Genomic DNA, 19,375 nt, shown 5'->3' on the forward strand with positions numbered 1-19,375 from the left:
CATGATCACTTACAACCCTGGACTAAGATAAAGATTATGAAGCCTATCTCTCCTCTCCATACTTCAATCCTTTCCTGCATTAGCTATTGATTGTTTGGGCTATAAAGGAATTTAAAATAAAACAGCAACAGCAAAAATCTCCAACAAAAACAACAACAAAAACAACCAACCAACCAAAAAACCCCAAACAAACACCACCACCCCCCAAAACAGCAAACACATTTTCTTGTCATATACTAGCTTGACAATTGCATAGAAACTCCCTTATTATTCAAAATCCTAGAATACTTAGTGATGTTCCACACATGTATTACAGAATATTTTGGACAGCTCTGGCTTTGCAAGAGGATTCCTACAGCAATCCAACAGATGTAAGCACAGATAGTAAGAATGCTCTTATGAAGCTATGCATAAATGCATCACAAAGCTATCAGAAAAAAAAAGTGTCTTTTTAAAATGTTCTTCAAAATTGTGACAAAAAATCCCAGTGAATACTTTAAAAATTGTCTTCAACAGAATTTGTAAACTTGTATCTTGCTGTATGAAGCAAGAGCTGTGAGAATGCTACGGTTTCCTCTCTAGTACAAGCCAGTCTTACGTAATTTCTCAATGCAGCTCTCAAATATTAGTATGCTATTATTGAGGCCTCATGGATCAATGCCTGGTACATTTTGAAGTGCACAACCACTGTTTAACTACATGGTGGGGAAGCAGTTTTCACCGTATCTTAGAGATACCTAATAACTACTAAACAGAAAATGAGAAAGATACCGTTTCCAAGAAAAGTAACAATAACTAGGGGAAAACAATCTTACCTGGAGATAAAAAGGAAGTAAACTGATAGAATATTTCGGTGTCCTTCTTTTGGCCACTATATCCCACAATACTGCCAACTTCTAGGGGGAAAGTCTTGAGATGTACACCAGTAGCTAGGTCATGAAGTTGCAGGATATTCTTCACATCATGCAGGTAGCACAAAACCAGGAAGTTGGACCTCACACAAGCAACCCATTCTGCAGATTGCAGAAAAGAGAAACAAATACAGTGAAAAGAATTGTTAAGAGGGAAAACAATCAGACATAATCTGACTGCAAAATTCTTTAGCATTACTAAATACATGAATCAAAATTTCTGACACGCATTGAGGTTAAATCTTTAGAAGTCACCTGCCTTCTGAAACAAAAAGGTGAACCCAAAAGTAAAGGCTGACATTCTTTGGAAACACACCACCCACGATGCTTGAAGCTAATTTATGCAGACAGAGGAGTAATGAACTGCTCAATCAAGATACTTATACATTTGTGGTGCTTATAGACCATTACTGCTCTTAAATACCACATATTTCAGTGTAAAACCGAAGAAAAACACTGATCTTTGCCAGGAAAACTTATGGAAATGCATGAAAACAGAAACAACCATTATGATTCAGACTTAAGCTAAACTCGTAAGAACAGACAGACATGTCCTGTACTGCACACTGAAATATAGCACCTTAAGTATTCAGGAGGCAATTCTCTTAAGTAAGCTCTACTGGATATAAGAAAAGGATTAGTCTGAGGTGACATCCTCAACACACCGTCACAAAAAAAATGTTTATTCAAGAAGCTAATGTTAAACGGCATTCTTCAGACTGTATGCTAGTAGGAACACAGTCAACATAATCTGGCAAAAGGATCAAGGAACAAAATCCTCTACAGAGGTCATTTCCTTTATACCTCTCCCGGCAGTCCTGGACCTTGCAGAGCTGCCCACCTCGGCAGTGCAGGCACGAGAGCTTCTGTTTCAAAGAACCTTTCAGATTCTGAGTTTGTTCCTCAGAACAGTTACCAGAAATGTGTGAACTTTTTAATGGAATGCTGATTTTCTTAACTGGACTTTGGGAAAGCTAAACTAAAAAAAAAAACAAAAAACAAACAAAAAAACCCAACAATAAAAAAAAACCCAGCTCTGAGCTGGCAATTTCTACAAAAATCCCTGCAGTTCTACTGACCATCTCCTTTCAATCCCCACCTTTATAGCCTGTGAATTGTAGAAACTCTTCAGGGCTCCAGTTTACCTGGAATATATCATGTAACATTCTCTCCTGTCTCCTCTGCCACTGGCTTTAGATCTTTAGTGACAAATTCTATTTCTTTACTTATGCAGGAAAAAGACTGAAACCTCTTCATCTCTCTTACTACTTCTGTCATTTTAAAAAACAGCTACCCTACTTTGCAACAAAAGTATTTCAGCTTCTTCTCATTAAGTCACAAATCACACACAATCAAGACAAACTACAAACCAGGTTAAAAGTCAAGGAAAAAAAATCTGGAAGGAAAGAAGGCCATTTTTCGTTTTTTTTTGTTTGTTTGTTTGTAAGACTAGGTGAAGTGATGATTCTTGTCCTCTACCAACTTTAGATGTGCAGCTTCTCTCATACTGGCAACCTAAATCATGGCAAGGTACCACGGACAATGACTTCTCTAATGTGTTGTAAGCAAAACCCGAAAAGATGGAATAAAATGAGCAAGAGAAATTAGGTAGAACCAACAGGGGCACGCAGTAATGTCAAAGTAGCACTGTGAGAAGAGGAGTTTAAAATACCAATATTGGAGGAAAAAACATCGAAAACAAAACAGAAGCAAGCCAAAATTGACTGATTTTCAGTTTTACAGTTTTATGTTACGCACATTTTAGCAGGTCTTTTGAGTTTCCCCAGAGTCCTATAAAACCAAATAATCTGAATTCAGAGTTTTACTGAAGACAGTTTTTTATAAATGGATCTTTGCACATTCAGGCTCCAGAACAAAAGTTCAAAGTTGTATCATGTGCTTCTTCCATTAAGGCTAACAAAGTCTTTCTGAATTGTAGGTCAAAATTCTTTATTCTGTGGCATTTAGCTTCTTTAACAGTCCCTGCTTTCATATACAGTTCAGGTCTGTCATGACCCCCTACAGCTCCAAGACCTTAAAATCCTAATAGCTCAATACAGTCTACTTTCCTTTTAGCTTGCTCCTGAAAGACCTGAATTTAACACTAGTCTGACTTTCTAGCCATACGAATTTATGTTACATAAGCACCAAAATAAAGTTTTAGTACTCTTTTCTTCACAAAGATCACTATTAATACTTTTTTACCCTAAGACATTCCAACTTCCTCATGAGCTTCCAGCCTAAATCTGGGAATTTTCTAACCAAAGCCCCAGAGTACACCACTAACTGAAATTTCAGCCACGAAGCCAGGACCTGAAATAATAAGACACAGCATAACATAACACTGTTTATAAATTAGTAATTCGTGTGTGATTTTAGCTCTGCAGTGACTTAAACTGCTTAAGTGAGGCCAGAGAACAGAATAAACTTTGTAAGTTTAATCATTATATCCAATTACATATTTTGAAATACAGCATCGTTCTTGGCTGTATGAATAAGGAGAATACGCAGTAAAATACTTATTACATTGTCACTGCACATATCTGCTAACATTCATTTGTATAACTGGTTTAACACAAATATGAATTTAAAAAAACAGCATCCCTACAGTAACACACTATTTTTGCTTGCAGATGTAACTAAAATGTCCAGTTTTTTTACTCTTGAAATTTCCTGACACTTGAAAGTTTCACAAAATGGATTACAGATAAAGTTTAAATGTATAATATATAGATTTGCTTCAGCAAAAATACTACTTAAGCAATTTTACAATTAAATTGTGATGATCCTTAATTCCTCACTGATAATTTTATGAAGTATTGCTGTTTAATGAGCGTTTTAATTAAAAGCTGAAGCACATTATTACTTTGACTTAAATTACGAAGAGATATTACTCTTTTACTAAAAAAAAAAGCAGTTGTTGCTGGTTTATGTGAAGATTCCTGAAGAACTTGCCTAGAAACAGCAATATTAAATCAAATCAGAATCAAAACAGAGCAAAACACTGAAGCAGACATGAAAGAGCAGGAAAAAAAAGACACTAAGAACCTACGTTTATACATAGCAAGCTAAAACAATGCTGAATTATTAACAAGAGGTATTTTTTGACTGCAAGCTATATGCTGAGTCTCTGTTACTCCCATGCTTGGCACAGATAACTGCAGATACTGTTGAGTTTGTTGCATTAGCAGACTCCTTGGTTTTGCCCATGCTTTGCAGACCACATATTGCATACCTCTGCACTTCCTGGAACCTTCTTCACATACCTAAAAGTTAAACCTGACAACATTCCTGAAGGCGCCCTTTATAGACAATAGGCAGAAAAAAAGTACCTTTAGAATGCAGTTCACCCAACTGTTTTGGATACACCATTCTGGGATACTGTGAACTTCTTCGCTGAGCAGTTTCTCTAACACAAGTGGGATTTTTATAATAACCTAACCATCTAATACCTCTCTAATATATAAGGTTGGTTTATTTTCAGTTAATACCGATGAACAGAGCAGTTATTTTCACAGTTACATCTAAATTTATCAATTATTCTTCAGTATACTTACAATCCACCTACTTACAATACCCATTCAGGCAAGGGACTTATTTAACAATAAACAAGTAGAGGTTGCCTCTTCCAACCTGAGCCTGTTGGCTCAGGCATCAGAGAGATGGACACAGCTGGAGGCACTGGTAGGTACTGAAAATAGATGTGAAGAATTATTGGCACTGACCATTTCTCTCTGAAGATGACAATGACCACCTGGATAACTACAAAAGATTACACACAATTTTTCAACAGCTAAATTTGGGCTAGACAAGTTATACCTCTTAAGAAGGCTTAGAAAATTAAGCTCAACCACCTCGAAGTTGCAGCTCAACCTCTTAAAAATTCATATACTGCTGCTTTACAAAACCTTTAGTATTTCGACAGTCTTCATTAGTAGCAAAGGCATGCCACTAACTTGGCACCTGCAACATTGCTATGAACAACTTTTTGAAACTTTCTGAAAAGTTTCAGAGAAAAAAAAAGGTTGAATCCTCACACCAAACATCTGTGCCACTAACCTCAATTACTTATGACAGCTCTGACCTTTCATTTCTGCAGCAGTAGCTACAGCACGTCAAGTGTCCAACTGTACAAACATGCTTTGACAGATGCAGACTGAAATGTTGATGGAGAACATGCCAAGCAAGAAAAGCTAGGTAGTCATGAGCTGTCAGCAAAAAACTGCTGAGTTACTTGCTGCATAGTGTGCTTGCGCATCCTCTCAACAACTAGTGAATATATTTCCATGGACTGACAAAGCTGTAGCTGGATGATCATTTTGGTTTCTTTGGTCATCACAGACAGCAACCACATATCACAGTGTCTCCAAGATCAACAGGTATCCATGGTGACCTCAATTAAAATGATCTGTAACCACATCTCAAGGCTACCTATGGAGAGACTTGAAAGAAAAACATGAGCAATTTAGAGAATAAGACATCAGTCATTCTGAAACATGAGTAACTGTTGATGAGCCCTCACAACATAAAGCATGTGTCTTCTCCCTGACATGCCATCCTCAGTGACAGCCTGCCATGTTTAAATTAATGGAAAAGCTCCAACCAATTTCAAGAAGTATTTTATATCCCACATCCTCTCAGCATGACACACAAACAAGAAACCTCAAAGCTCTTCTGAAGCTGCAAACATTAGGAGAAACGCTTCCTTAAGTAACCTAAGGCTTTAGCCATCTGTGACTGATGCAGTTTTTCCATGGTAAAGAGAGTTAAACAAAGCCACAAAAGCCTTGTAAGGGGAGCAGAATAAAACTTTCAGTCAGGAACATTCATCTGGACCACATCTTCTCCTCAGTGACTGAGGGACTGTATCTGGCTTGGCCAGAACTTAGGGGGTGCTTTTTATTGCTGGGAAACACTGGAGCTAAGCCACATTCCAGTTGGTTTGTTTGTTGGGGGGGACTGTGTGTCTGCATATGTGTCCCATTTCATATTAGAAGCTTATCAATCTGGTCATTTGCATTGCAGCCATTTCTGTCCTCACTGCCACACTTCTGCACGAGCTGTCTCTGTAGGATGTTTCCTCTGAGCTGTACACAGGTGGTCACACAACTGTTCCTCACAACAGAGACACAATCCTTCACGCCCCTGCTTTGCAAGCAAAACTCCCAAGAGTGTAAGGCTACAGGTACTCTGAAAAACACTGCAGGGTAACAGAGTACACAAGCTTCCTGACAGCCAAGATGAACACATGGGATTACTCACACCCATGCACACACATCCTAGTCACTCAGGATCAACAATTTCTTGGTGCATATTCCAGACTTTTCCTCCTGGTTTCACTACAGTGCCAAAAGATACATTTCAGTTTTGGGAGGGGAGTTACTGCAATTCTTAAGCATTTCTGAACTAGCTAGCAGATTAAAAGCATGAAGAAAAATACTCTGTTTCACCTGGAGTGCACATTCCAGCTGAGGGAAAGGAAGCAGTTTTTATCACTGAGTTTAGATGTGCAGATGTGTGCAAGGTACAGGAGCATTGCTGGCTTAGACACTGCTTCGTAAATGGCTGAGATTCAAGGAACTGTTCAGGATCACTCATCTCATCTGTGACACATTCAGGAATATGTCTTATTTCCCAGCCCTCCTTACTCAAGGTATCTATTCTGTTTTTCTTTAAATTGTCACAAGTACAGGGCTAGATATAACTGCTGTTCTCAAGGTGTCTTGTGCTACCAGCATTAAGCACTTTTTGGGGGGAGTCAGAGTTCTCAAAATTAATTATTTAGGCTTCTAAAGACAGCAACTTTATCCTATGCCTTAGAACCAGTGTTGCAGTGACTGTAATGATCAGTTTACATTTATGGTTTCATAGCTGCCTTTTAAGTAATTTAGCACACCTACTTGCAGCCATGTGGTCATTTAAAGCCCTAGTTCAATGTTAAGATGTGAATCTCTCCTATGGTTATATTTTAGACTCCCTGAAAATTAAAAGTAACACTTTATAAACAAACTCCAATGGGGAGGAAATGAATCTCATCAGACTTCAGTATGCTCTGAGGCCCCCCTCAATTTCATTTTAAAATAGCTGCAATTTAATTCTTCCCCTCAGCTCAGAGTAGAGATCTAAATTTACCTCAGCTCTGTGTGAAATCCCTGCTGAAAGGTGTAAAATGAGGTGTGTGTACGACCTCATTGCAGTAGTATGTTTGGTTTTTTTCCTGTAATTCCCAAATTAGCTTATTTATAAACAGTTCTGAAAACAAAAAAGGTCAAAGCCAATAAAAAAAGTCTGTCTCGAAGAACATGATGGAACCAAATGACATTCACATGGCCTTGTAGGCATATGTGTTAATTTTTTAGATTACATTAGCTATTTAACATCTTCTCTAAGAATTCATTAGGATACTTTGTGGAATTTCTCTTTTGCACTGATGGATGCTGGCAATTCTTAATCCTGAATTAATTATTCATAAATAAGTCTATTCCTGTGTGTGCACAGTGCATCTTTTATGGAACTGAATCTATGCAGAAGGCTATGGCTACCAGGCTCTTCACACCAGAGTAGGAGACTTTTGGAGCCAAGTACCTATATATCTCCGTAAAACACATTTGTGACCTAAAGCATCACTAAATATAATGTTTGTAAATAAATTCTAATACTTTTTATGAAGATGTAATTAGTTGTCACTCTCACACATATTTAATATTGGACATGCAGCGATACTGTTTTATCCTTTCAATCACTGCTGTCCTAGCTTTTGCAGAAGGGGTCTCATTAGATTGTCATCTCTGGATCACAGAAAATCAAATTCACTTCACTGTAAGGCTTTCAAGACAATGAATTATTAACTGTCTTCTGCTATAATTATGTTTACCTAAATAAAATCTTGGAATTATTAAAAAAAAAACATAACAAAGAGACTGGCTTGCTTGCTGACTTCATCAAGTGAAGGAGTATTTTTATTTATTGAGGGCTACAAACTCTTGAACACAACCAAAATCCCTTACCTTGATGCTGAGAATACAGCACTAATTTGCTTTGTCTGCCACGAAGAAGCGACTGAACAATCCAAACTTACTTTACTGTAGCGTTAAGATCAACTTAAAACTCACAGTTTGATTTTTTAATTTAATCCAATTCCTTTACATACGACTCCAAAAAGCTGAAGAAATGGACATAAGCCTATTCTGGCTTCACATTCAAATACAGTAGGTCACATTCAAATACAGTAGGAGATTAATGACACACAACAGACTCCTGAAAGTCACCCTGATGGTTTTATACGACAGATTATGTTTGCTTTCAAGTGTTTAAGAGCTGAATGCCTGTTGTGTTTACAGTATGAAGGCCAGTGCCCTCAGCAAACCCATTTATCAGAACTTTGTTTTCTAAGTGCAGTTCTTATGTTTGTATAGTCAAGGCTGTCATGTGTAAGCCATTAAAGGAGTGTTGCATGCAATAAATTATTCTTTCATGTGCACAAACATGAACTCAGCATGACTTTGCCTTTAGAATGAAAGCAAAATGGAGTTCAGCTAAATACTGCAGTGTAGTGAAGAGCAGATGCGGCCTTTATCTTACTGGGAAGGAATATATAGCCACTGGTCAAAGCTCCTTATGCTGCCCAAACCACATCTCGGGTAAATCCACACACAGTAACTTAAACTTCATGTCAATCACATGCTTCTGTCCCATTCTATTTGAACACTCAGCATCCCCAAGTCAATTCTTCGGCTTGGTCCCACTTTATAAATTGCTGTTCCTCATAACTTAAGCATGGCTTCACAGACTGGCAGCAAATTTGCATGCAACCTAATCAGACTTGGAAGCAATTTTTCACTTACATGTCTAATTTATTACCTGCTTAGGAACTGAAAGGTACTTCCTCTAAGATGTAGATGGCTCCTGATTCAAACAGTTCACAGTCTTAAGAGTTGTGTCTCACCAAGCTACAGTTTGCTAGTTTTGTGTTTACCAACATGGTTTGCAACATCACTGCAATTCTGGGTGTGCTCAGAGTCACTATTTATGTCACAGTGGGGACACACTTTACCTAGGCTGTGGCAAAAAAACATGCAGAGCACACCACGAAATGCAGACAGAGATTATATTTTTATGTGTCTTGAAAAGCAAGATCTTAAGAGGAATTTAAAAAAGTAGCCAAATAGGTTTGTCTTAGTGAGAAAAGACAGAATTCTACTGATTCTATAAAGCAGCTCTTCACCAGAAAAGTAGCAAAGATCAATGAACTTGTACAAAGATGCTTTAATAATAAAAAAAAAAACAAATAAACAAAGCACAAAAAACCCAAACAAAAACCACAAAACCACAAAAAACAACAAGCGGTCTTTGTGAATAGCTATAAATACGCTAGTCAGATAAATCATAACTGTACCCTCTACTGTATGGAGAACACACTACATAAATGTACACACAGCATTTTTCAAAAAACGGCTTACAGAAGGGTTTTCTGCATTATCTGAAACTAATTCAAAGTTTTCATAGAAATTTCCACAAAATGATGAGACTAAAAAAAATACATCTTCATATTAATTATATCAAAACAAAAAAAAATTAATGTTTTGAACTTGCTTTTATACTTAGAGAATTCCATGCCCTTCAACTTTCTTCAGGCTTTTTTTCAAGTGTTGTCTATTTGTCTTATCCCATGAATAAAAGAAAATCCTGTTTCAAACTCTGAACAAGTCTGTTCATAGTGTGCTACACTATTGCCACTCTTTCTCTCTGCTTCCAAGTCCCTCTTGCTGTAATCTCCAGCTATCTAGTATATGTTTACTACATAGACATGAAGCAGGAAATGAGAGGACAGTATTTTCCTACAAACACAGAGTTAAAACAAGGACAGATGAAGCAACTTCCCTTTGACCACACAGGACATTAGAGATAGAAATAGATCCTGTATCTCTCGAACCTCAGCAATCTTTTAAACCCGAATCCTGAACAAAGTTTAAACACAGGAAAAAAGTAAGAAGGTCTGTGCAGGATTCTCTATAGACTAATCACTGCATCAGTTTGAAAAAAGAAGAACAGAATGTCTTTCACTTTACATGAACTCTTACCTAGAACATCTCTTTCATGTTCAGGGACAAGAACTTTCCATTTGGATTCCCCTGGGTCACTGAAGTCGATGTTGATTAACCGGTAATTTGGAGAATGGCGGTTTGTCTTGAAAGTGAACACTGTTCCTTCGTTGGTGACATACTCATACTCAGCCTCAAAATTATCTATCAGCTTCACCCACTGAAGAATTCCTGCAAGATGAAACATACAATGTAAGTTCTTAACCTTCTGTAACAAAACCTTTTAACACATGAGAGTAAGGCATTCCTGACAATTGCTTTAGGCTCTTTCTCGAAAAACAGCAGCAACTACAAGAAGTGCAGCTGTGGAAAGAACTTACAAAGAATTCTCCAGATTAACAGGCTACAGTTGAAAAATGCCAGTTCATGAACATGTTAACATAATAGTTTTGAGGAATTTCTAGAAAAATATCTGCACAAAACTGACAATTATGGCTAACATTTCACTCCTGTTTTAAGAGGCTGCTGGAAAGCTCAGATGTTTGCTGCAAAGGTGCCATGGAGATGATGCCACCAAGCACATCAGATTCTTGCCAATGGAGCTCACAAGCCCCTACTTCTACAGACTTCTTGGAATGGGGAGTCGCAGCTGAGTCAAGACTGAACTAAACTTTCCAAGCTCGATTTTATTTTTAGTAGATTAAAAAAAAAATATTTAATGATAAAATAAATACTTGTGGTGGTGTGGGGTTTTTTGTCTTTCTGCAAAAAAAAGTTACTTTTTCTTAAAGTGGAAAGTTTTCTATCATCCTTACAAGCCCAGAACCTCCCATAGAATAGAGATGATGCTATCTGAATGAGCACAACAAACTTTAACAGCAGGAGTTTCCCTGTCGATTCAGAAACAATATTCCAGAAGTGCTGTTCTGCAGAAGCTTGCCACATCCAAAGAACAGGTACAGACAGTTAGCTAAAATGTTAACTTCTGGGTTTGCAAAGAATGAAATTGCATTTTCCCTATCAACCTTCCAGAATATCATATTCTCTAATAGAAGGGCACTTCTCTCAAGCATGAACTGCCTCAGTTTACTCACTCTGTATCATAACATTAACATTGACTCAACCTGGAGTTGGGACTGAAAAAACTCCACTACTTTTTATTCACAATTTACTGTTTTGCAGTAGGTTTAGAAAACAGTAGAAAGAAAAAGCAGCAAGGCTAGATCGAATATGCAATATGCATGTTATATCTACAACACAACCTATCAACCAAACTTAATATTATAAGCATCGTACATTAGCTATGCTGAAAAATCAGAATCATTATTGATATGTGAAATTAAAGCTTTTGCATTTTAAAATAACATTTGTCACATCCTCTGCCTCTTTTCTAAAACTAAAGGTTTAGTCTTTTAAGTATAAACACATAAACTGTGTAGCTTAATATAAACATATATATAAACATATATATATAAAGAGATTAATGAAATCTGTTAATCTGTTAATGAAATCCTATAATTCAATGTTCACGTTACTAAAACAGCACATCAGCTTATTTTATAGTATTAAAAGCTTAGCAGAATAATGGAAGTAGATGATAGCTGAGCTGTAATTACTGTAAGTTTAAAAAAAAAAAAAAAGAATAATTGAGGAAGCAGTGCGATGTATAAGGTCATTAAATGTAATAAGAGTATAGCCAGGCCGAGTATATTCATGAAGCTTGTATCTCTTAATTGCCATCTTGGTTTAAGGAAAACTTCCCTGTCTCTTCATGCAATATGATAGATTAGCCAATTAAATTCTACTTTTCATACTGCTGTAATACAAACTATGCAGACAATCCAGCCAACTTAGTATTCTGCCTCTGAATCAACCAACTGCATGTTAAATCTTGATTTTCGCTGAGGTCCGAAGTTTTGTCCTTCAGAAGAGATTTCATGTTGAAGAAATATCCTGCTAAGTCTCTCCAGTTGCTCAGAGTTCTGTAGAAAAAACCTGCTTTGATGCCCACTAAAATAAAGAAAATCCAGCCTACAGTGAACTGTGATATACACCAGTGAAACTGTTTTATGATCCCAAGTCACGTGCAAAAGTGTTTTCGTAAATAAAAACTTAATTGCAATATAACACAGTAACAATATTGTAAAACTTGTATTTTGGTATCTGATAGAATGAAACCATCATACTACCGAACAAGACTCCATAAAAATGAATCCCCAGACTCTTGGAAAAAACACTTTCTAACAGTAAATGTGCACAATAACCATACCTCCATGACTGCAACAGAAGTTGGATTCCATGAAAAACAAGAACAGTAATGTGACAATAGGGATTTACATTGTTCTTGCAACTCATTCATCCACTCCCAAATGAACAGCTAGTAAAAAAAGCAAGAGTGGATATTCAACAGGGACAAACTAAGTTGTTATTATAAAATCTAGAGCATTTTTCTTGTTAAAGAGGATGCTATATAGTCCTTAGAAGACAACTATTGCAAATTAATTACCTCTAAATCACTGTCTCACTGAAGTGGTTAAATTTACCAGTATCTTGTCTAAGTTAAGAGTTTGTAATGAGGAAATTACAAGCAGTTGAAAGAGACCATTATATCAGGTACATTTGCTGCTATACAAAGTATGTACTGTAGTTTTACAGTGAAAGGAAGAAACAGTTTGCAGTGAGAGAGATACCAGAAATAAAACGATGCATTTCTATGGCTACTTGCAGTTGATCCCGTTGTGGTCTGTAACTGAAAGAGATGTTCTATTGTTGCCTTAGGCCATCTGCTTAGATCTCTCCTTTGGGCTAGGAATAACAACCTGGTGAGAAACACCGAGGGGGAGTGAGCAAACAGCTGAGTGGTCCTTAGCTGCCAGCTGGGGCTGAACCATGACAACAGTCATCACCCTTTTCTGGTGCCCCAGAACACTAACAGAAGCAAACAAACAAGATAGTAGTGCTTAAAACCTACAAAAGCAACTATTAAGTTGACAGGTAGATGAAGGTTCGTCTTTTAATTTTCACCGCTGCTTCTCATACCAGTCCTCAGCTTAACTGCACAAGGTTTCATCGTTGAGGGTGCAGTTACCATATAAAAAGTACCTGAGTCTTCATCCAGAAGCACATTTTCATTGCTAAATAAAGCAAGTCAGATCCATCAGACTTACTTAAGAGACTCCTCAGACACTGAAAATTCATACACTCAAAGGCTTCCAGATTTCAAGCATCGTCTACATGAGGAGATTCTGAAAAAAATGGGCATTTAGTCCAGAGTTTGTCACAGTACTAATCAACAACGGTTTTAATGTTCAACAGAAGACACGGTACACAGTGTGCTTCAGATCGATAGAGACTGTTTCAGGGCCTCAGTGGTATGTCTATAACGTATCCTGGGAAATGAATGACAGAGCACAGCCTTTCACTCAGACATCCAACAACAGAATCAAATTTCTTTTTGAATCATGCAATACCCATCTTGCTCTCAAGCTGTCTCTTCTGAGCCAGGCAGCTATGCAAACAAATTCAGGGGTTTTGCGTCCTTCTTCTTCACAACCACAAATATTTAATTGTCTCATCTGGTCTCCAAAGGCAAAAGAGACTTTCAAACAATTTGGACTGTCTTTGAAAATAAGATCTCTTAATCTCTTGGGACCTGACTTCGCTTATGAATGTCTGAGCGGGGGAATACTTGAGAGGACATATTAAGATGTCCCTGAAAGGAATGCAACTTGTCATGTTTGTACTCAAAGGACTCTCAAGTACCACTCATCCTGCAGATGATGGATGACAGCTATTTAATGATCATGGAAAGTTAATGTATTTGCAATTTAAAAAATAAATGAATGGAAGGAGGCAATATTTATTCCTTTGAGTTAAAAAGTTCAGACATGTCAAGACATATTAAAGATTAGCCCAAAAGAAATAAATCAAGCACTTTTATGAGCAGTTTTCTCAATCAGTTTCAAGAATTCTATTTTACCTTCATTTGGATGATGACTCAAAAGACCATGAAAAAGAATATATATGCTTTCTCTCACTCCACACTTTCTCTAATATATACAAAGAAAGGCATAAATACATTATCTAAAAAGTAACTTGTCAATACTATTTATAAATGCAATGTCCAGCCGGACAGTAGCAGCATGAAGATCTCCTTGCTCAAATCAACAGTAAGATATTTAATTTTATTACTAATGATTTGCCTCTAATTAGAAAAAAAAAAAAACAACCAAAACCAAACCAAAACACAAAAGCACCAAAAAAAAAAACCCACCCCAAAACACTGACAGCTCTTTGGAATTACCATTTAAGGGATAAGAATCTTTTCATTAAATAAGCACTCTATTGTTGAGGCCTCCACATATTTTCCAGGACTCAACTGACTCTCTTTCTCCCTGTTGTTTGGAAACCAGCATATAAAGGCTTCAATTCAATACTCATTTTTGAAAGTGGTGTTTGGTTTTTTTTTAAAGTTACTTTAATCACAAAAAAGTCCTTAAATAAAAAAAGAATAGTACTCTCCCTCTCTCCACATTCTACTTTCTAGCTGATGTCTACTGTCTCCTCACTATCATTTTTTTCCTTGTTTATTTTCATTAAAAAGGTTTTGATCTACTTTTTCAAGCTTTGTAGAAGATGCTGACTCATCCCTTAGATGTTACTGTATATAGCACTATTCATTGTGCTTAAAATGACTTTTAAGGGTGTCTTATAAATTGCAAGACTAAACTAAAACACAAAAAGCCAGATAATCCTATTTTCACCAGGAAGTGGACAAATATCACCTTTGCTTTTCCACCTGCCCTCAAGCCACACACATGCTTTCTTCAGTGTGGGGGGAAAAAAAAACAACCTTCTAAACAAAGACACAAAATAAAAATTCTTATGGCTGATAATCCTGCTTTTCAATTCCTTCTTGCAACCAGTCTCTGCCAGTCCAGTGCAAAGCAGTTCCAGCTGACAATGACTAAGCAACCAGCAAGCCTGAACTTCAGTTTTTGCTCAATTCTTTTTGCATCTTTCCAAGCCAGTGGTTCTCAAATAGCTCCTCTTCCTGTGTATGTGTCCTCCCACCACCTTCCACTGTTTCCAACAGACACAAACTGCCCATTTCAAGCAGCCCAATATCCAAGCATAAGAGTCCCTAATACCGTTCTCTCTCCCTAAAGTCCTTGTACCTCCAACTTACATAAACCTATGTTTAGCTTCTAGCCAGTGCAATCTTTTCCAATCCAACAACCCGGGCTATGCTTTCTATCTAGACATTCCTCTCAACTTTTTTTGTATTCCAGAAGCCACAGCAGCCTTTTCGAGTTTTTACGCACCCAGAGGTTATAATGAGAGCTACTTCTTCTGCTCCCCATGCTGCCTTATATCCTTCCTTTTCCTCTCCTCCTCTGTTCTCATGTTTAGGTTCTCATGTTCTCTGATTAAAGACCTTCCTTTTTTTTTTTTTGCACACCAATAGATTTGTGCTAAATTCCCTCTTCACTGCACCAAACCACACAATCGAAAGTCCAGGCTGACAACCTAATTGAAAAGAAACAATCTCATTTCTCAAAGAAAGGGAAAACCAAAATTATCACCAGCCACAGAAACAGCAAGAGACATACTATAGAAAAAGCACTGCTGGGTTTTCATTTGGGTTCGGGGGGGTTGTGTTGTTTGATTTTTGTGGGATTTTTTTGTGGGTTGGTTGGTTTGTTTGTTTCATGGTTTGTATTTTGTTTCTGTTTTTTGTAAAGTGTACAACAGCTTGCTAATATATAATTGCTTGATTAGTGTGTATCCAGCTGTTTGGCTAGTATGAGGCACTTTCAGGTATACCAAGAACAACAGTTTATATAAAGACATTGATGAGAGAAATTTTCCTGTTTGACTGCTTGAACATACAAGCAAACTTGAGTGCTAACAGTATTCTGGCTACTAAAACAATTGTGCTTTACAATGCTCAGCTACTGGGAAAATATATGTGTCTGGTTTTTACAGAAACACTTAGCATTAGATCATTTTAAAATATTTAAGAGTCTTGAAAACCCTACTTGCACTTTGGCAAGGTAAGTGGGGAAAACTGGAGTCCTAAATGAGGGATAGCCACCTGAACATGAACCTACAGTGCTGACCTTCCAGACACAATGTACAGCTGTTGCAGCTTTCCTACTGAAATTTCATAAAGCAAAATGAAACTGCATGAGTTGGTTCAGTGGCTGACAAAGGGTAGTTTTCACTACCTGGCAACAATCCCGTGATTTGTTTTCCCTAATCTTCTTAAACTCCACTGCATAAGGAACAAGAGGCAAGAATGAAGGCAAAAGCCTGCATATCCACAGCCACTTGAAGTAGAGTATATATAGTAAGGAAGTTCCCCCAAAAGTTTAAAGAAGAGCTCAGCTGTCTTCTCCCATTGGTGTCTACTCACACTATCGTCTTGCCAGCACAAGATATTTGCAAAACACTTTTTTGTATGAGATAATAACAGTTTTTTTGTTTGGTTGGTTTTTTAAGTGCATTTGGTTAAGTTGTAAACTTATATTTATAAACATAAAATTCCAGTTGGCAAACCTGCTCATTTCTAACACAAAGAATTTTGTGGTAAAAACTAAGCCACAAACTGGTTTAATGTGGTGAGAATCACAAGATACACATGGTAGTAGGGGAGTAGGGGAAACAATATCCCCCAAACCTCTTCTCTTTCAGACTAATTTAAAATTCTCATAAAAATAGGTATGTATTTTTCATAAGTTACTTATCCCAGTAATTTTCTGTTCTAAAAAGGAGCATTCTTGGCACAAAGAGCTCACAATGGCCTACTTAAAAACCTAGCAAACAACCTGAATATTTGAAGAGGAAAATGACTCAGTCTGTATACAGGAGAAAGACTGTGAAGGGGGAATGGAAAAATAAAGAATATTTTAGCTATCTGGGAAGCAGAAAAGATGCTCAGATGTTTCCTGTAATGTTCGTGGAAAGAAACAGAAACACCACTGTTCAGTTTATCTTCCAGGGAAAACAAACTGACAAGGATTGTTACAGAAGATTGAAGTGCAAACTCAACCTACACCTGCTGACTAAATATCATGAGTAATCACACAGCAAAAGGGGGAAGGGCTGACACAAAAGTTTCAAATGTACAAACAAGCAAGTCAAATCCTTTAAGTTTCTTAAACATTTAGAAATAGTCTGCTCTCATTTATAAGATGTGATCTCCACTCAGAGCCAAGATCATTTCCTGCCCAACACAGAACATGGAGTACCTACATCCTGTGTAGTTTCAACTTTGTCTCTATTTCCTAATTTCAGTAGCTAGGTTGGCAGGTTATCATGCATCCTTATCTATGGGCCGTGCCTCTGAATTTTATAGACTAGAAATGTAGCTCAGGACTGCAGGTTCCACAGGGTAGCAAAGCATCTGGAAGATAAGTACTGAAGTATTTCAGAGTTGTAATGTCCAGGTGATGTTACAGATCTATACAATATGGTATAAAACCCATGAAAATATACATTATGTTCCTTATTTTTAAGGCCCAGTAATCTTTCTTCACTAACAAAGTGACTGAAGACGACTTTCATTCTTCCAAACGGAAGCAACACATGCTGTGAAAAATGGAAATAATTTAAACCAACAAAGACAAACAAAGGTAAGCGAACTAAAACCTAAGTCAGGCACCTTGAAACAGCAAGGCATTTTGATTTATCATCACTGCCTGCCAGACTCTTGTTCAGAAAACAAGATCAGTGGTTTAATGAAAAGCTTAAAAGAGCTGGACCCCCCTTCCCCCCCCTCCCCCCCCCCATCTGGGATTGTTAGCAAAAAGGAGTGAACTTTCTCTTTCATTCCATTCCAGTTGTTGCTGATACTTGTGAGACAATCTGGATCTTCCCTTTCAGTCTCAGAAAAGGTGCAGATTTACTTATCTATTTGTATTGTCTAGATATGTAGTAAAAACAGGACAGGCACATCACTGAGCATAAATACGGAAAAAGTTCACAATTTAAGGAGGCAAAAAGGGTTTTACAGCTTTTCCATTTCATATGCTTATCCTGTTGAATTAATCTTTCAGAACAGACAGAAACTACTGAATTTAATGTGAAATTAAAAAGGAAATGCTATAAAAACAAGCTATATGTAAATAAGAATAAAAAGGGAAGACTATGCATTCCTTTCATCTCCTAAAGAAATAACTGAACCACTGTAAGCCTGGTATGAGATACATTATGTTTCTTAATGAGCAGCTGACTCATCCCTGAATTCAGTCATCTTCTGAGTTTTGCCAGGCAGACATTGATAAGTGGTTCTCATTTCCACACATGAAACACACTCTTCCATTTGCATTCCTTTTTTTTATTTCTTTTCACAAGATAGATGCCCCCCTCCCTTCTCCATTCTATACTTCAAATTTAAGCAAAATAACTCAACCGGATACTGTGTTCTTTGAGGGAATTTTTTTTCCTTTTTTGTCTTTCAGACTTTACACTGAGCAAGCAGCTCTCTTAACTCATAGGTACAAAAATTAAAATACATAAATAAAAAATTGTACCATGTTCTAATATACACAAAGATAGAAACAAATCCCACAAATGAGCCAGCCAACCTTAATTCTAACAACCCTGAGTACAACATATTTATTCCACTGTCATGAGAAACTGCAATGTAACTTTTCTAAACTATGATTTTACAATATAAATTCAGAACTATGGGAAATTAGTTGATACCAGACTTGAAATATTCCACAAGCCCATCTGTGTGTTGAACAGACTAGTTCAACTAAATCAGTCAAGCCCCCAAAGATAAGCATAATAATGAAAAATGGTACAATAATCTCGACACATGACAGAGAAGACTTTCAGTTGTATATGCTCATATATGAATTCTGCCACCTCCCAACCTCTTAAGAATATCCAGTATAATATTACCAGATTGCATGGAATTTAATTTTTTTTCTTAAGTCCTGCTTTAAACAAGAAAAATTATGAAAGCAATTACTATTTCTAAATAAACTGTACAGCACTCCATGAAAGGGATCCAAACTATGAATCATTTCATGGAAACACAAATGTCTTCACTTGTTACAATAGCCTCGGGCTAGAAACCAGAACATTACTACTCAGTAGGAGAACAACTAGCAACAAGTAACACAGAACCACAGAATCATAGAGTAGTTAGGGTTGGAAAGGACCTTAAGATCATCTATTTCTAACCCTCCTACCACTGGCAGGGACACCTCCCACTAAACCATGTTGTGTCTGGTATAGGAATAGTTTATTACCCTGATGCTTTTGCAGTTGAGGGAAGCCCTTCCTTTTGTTTTGCCTGATATAGGCATGAGAAATCAGATCTGCCTATTTACCTTTGCTGCTACAGCCAAGATGCTGCTGTAAAGCAACATACTCAGTACATTGAGCATGTGAGTTTCTACAGTGGTA

At 37.1% G+C, this 19,375-nt stretch overlaps 1 protein-coding gene across 1 annotated transcript in view; it reads right to left on the reverse strand.

Moving 5' to 3' along the window:
• The window catches only part of PREP (prolyl endopeptidase), a 98,545-nt gene that overhangs the window by 45,380 nt on the left and 33,790 nt on the right, over nt 1-19,375 (reverse strand). The window contains exons 8-9 of the mRNA XM_062624451.1: nt 9,992-10,183; nt 816-1,013 (exon numbers count right to left, since the gene is read on the reverse strand). Of these exons, the coding sequence (XP_062480435.1) occupies nt 816-1,013; nt 9,992-10,183 (390 nt within the window). The remainder of the gene's footprint in view (nt 1-815; nt 1,014-9,991; nt 10,184-19,375) is intronic.

Source organism: Pezoporus occidentalis, unplaced genomic scaffold (assembly GCF_034315485.1).
Source record: "Pezoporus occidentalis ecotype Australia unplaced genomic scaffold, CSIRO_AGI_Poc_V1 ctg109, whole genome shotgun sequence".
Lineage (NCBI taxonomy): Eukaryota > Metazoa > Chordata > Aves > Psittaciformes > Psittacidae > Pezoporus > Pezoporus occidentalis.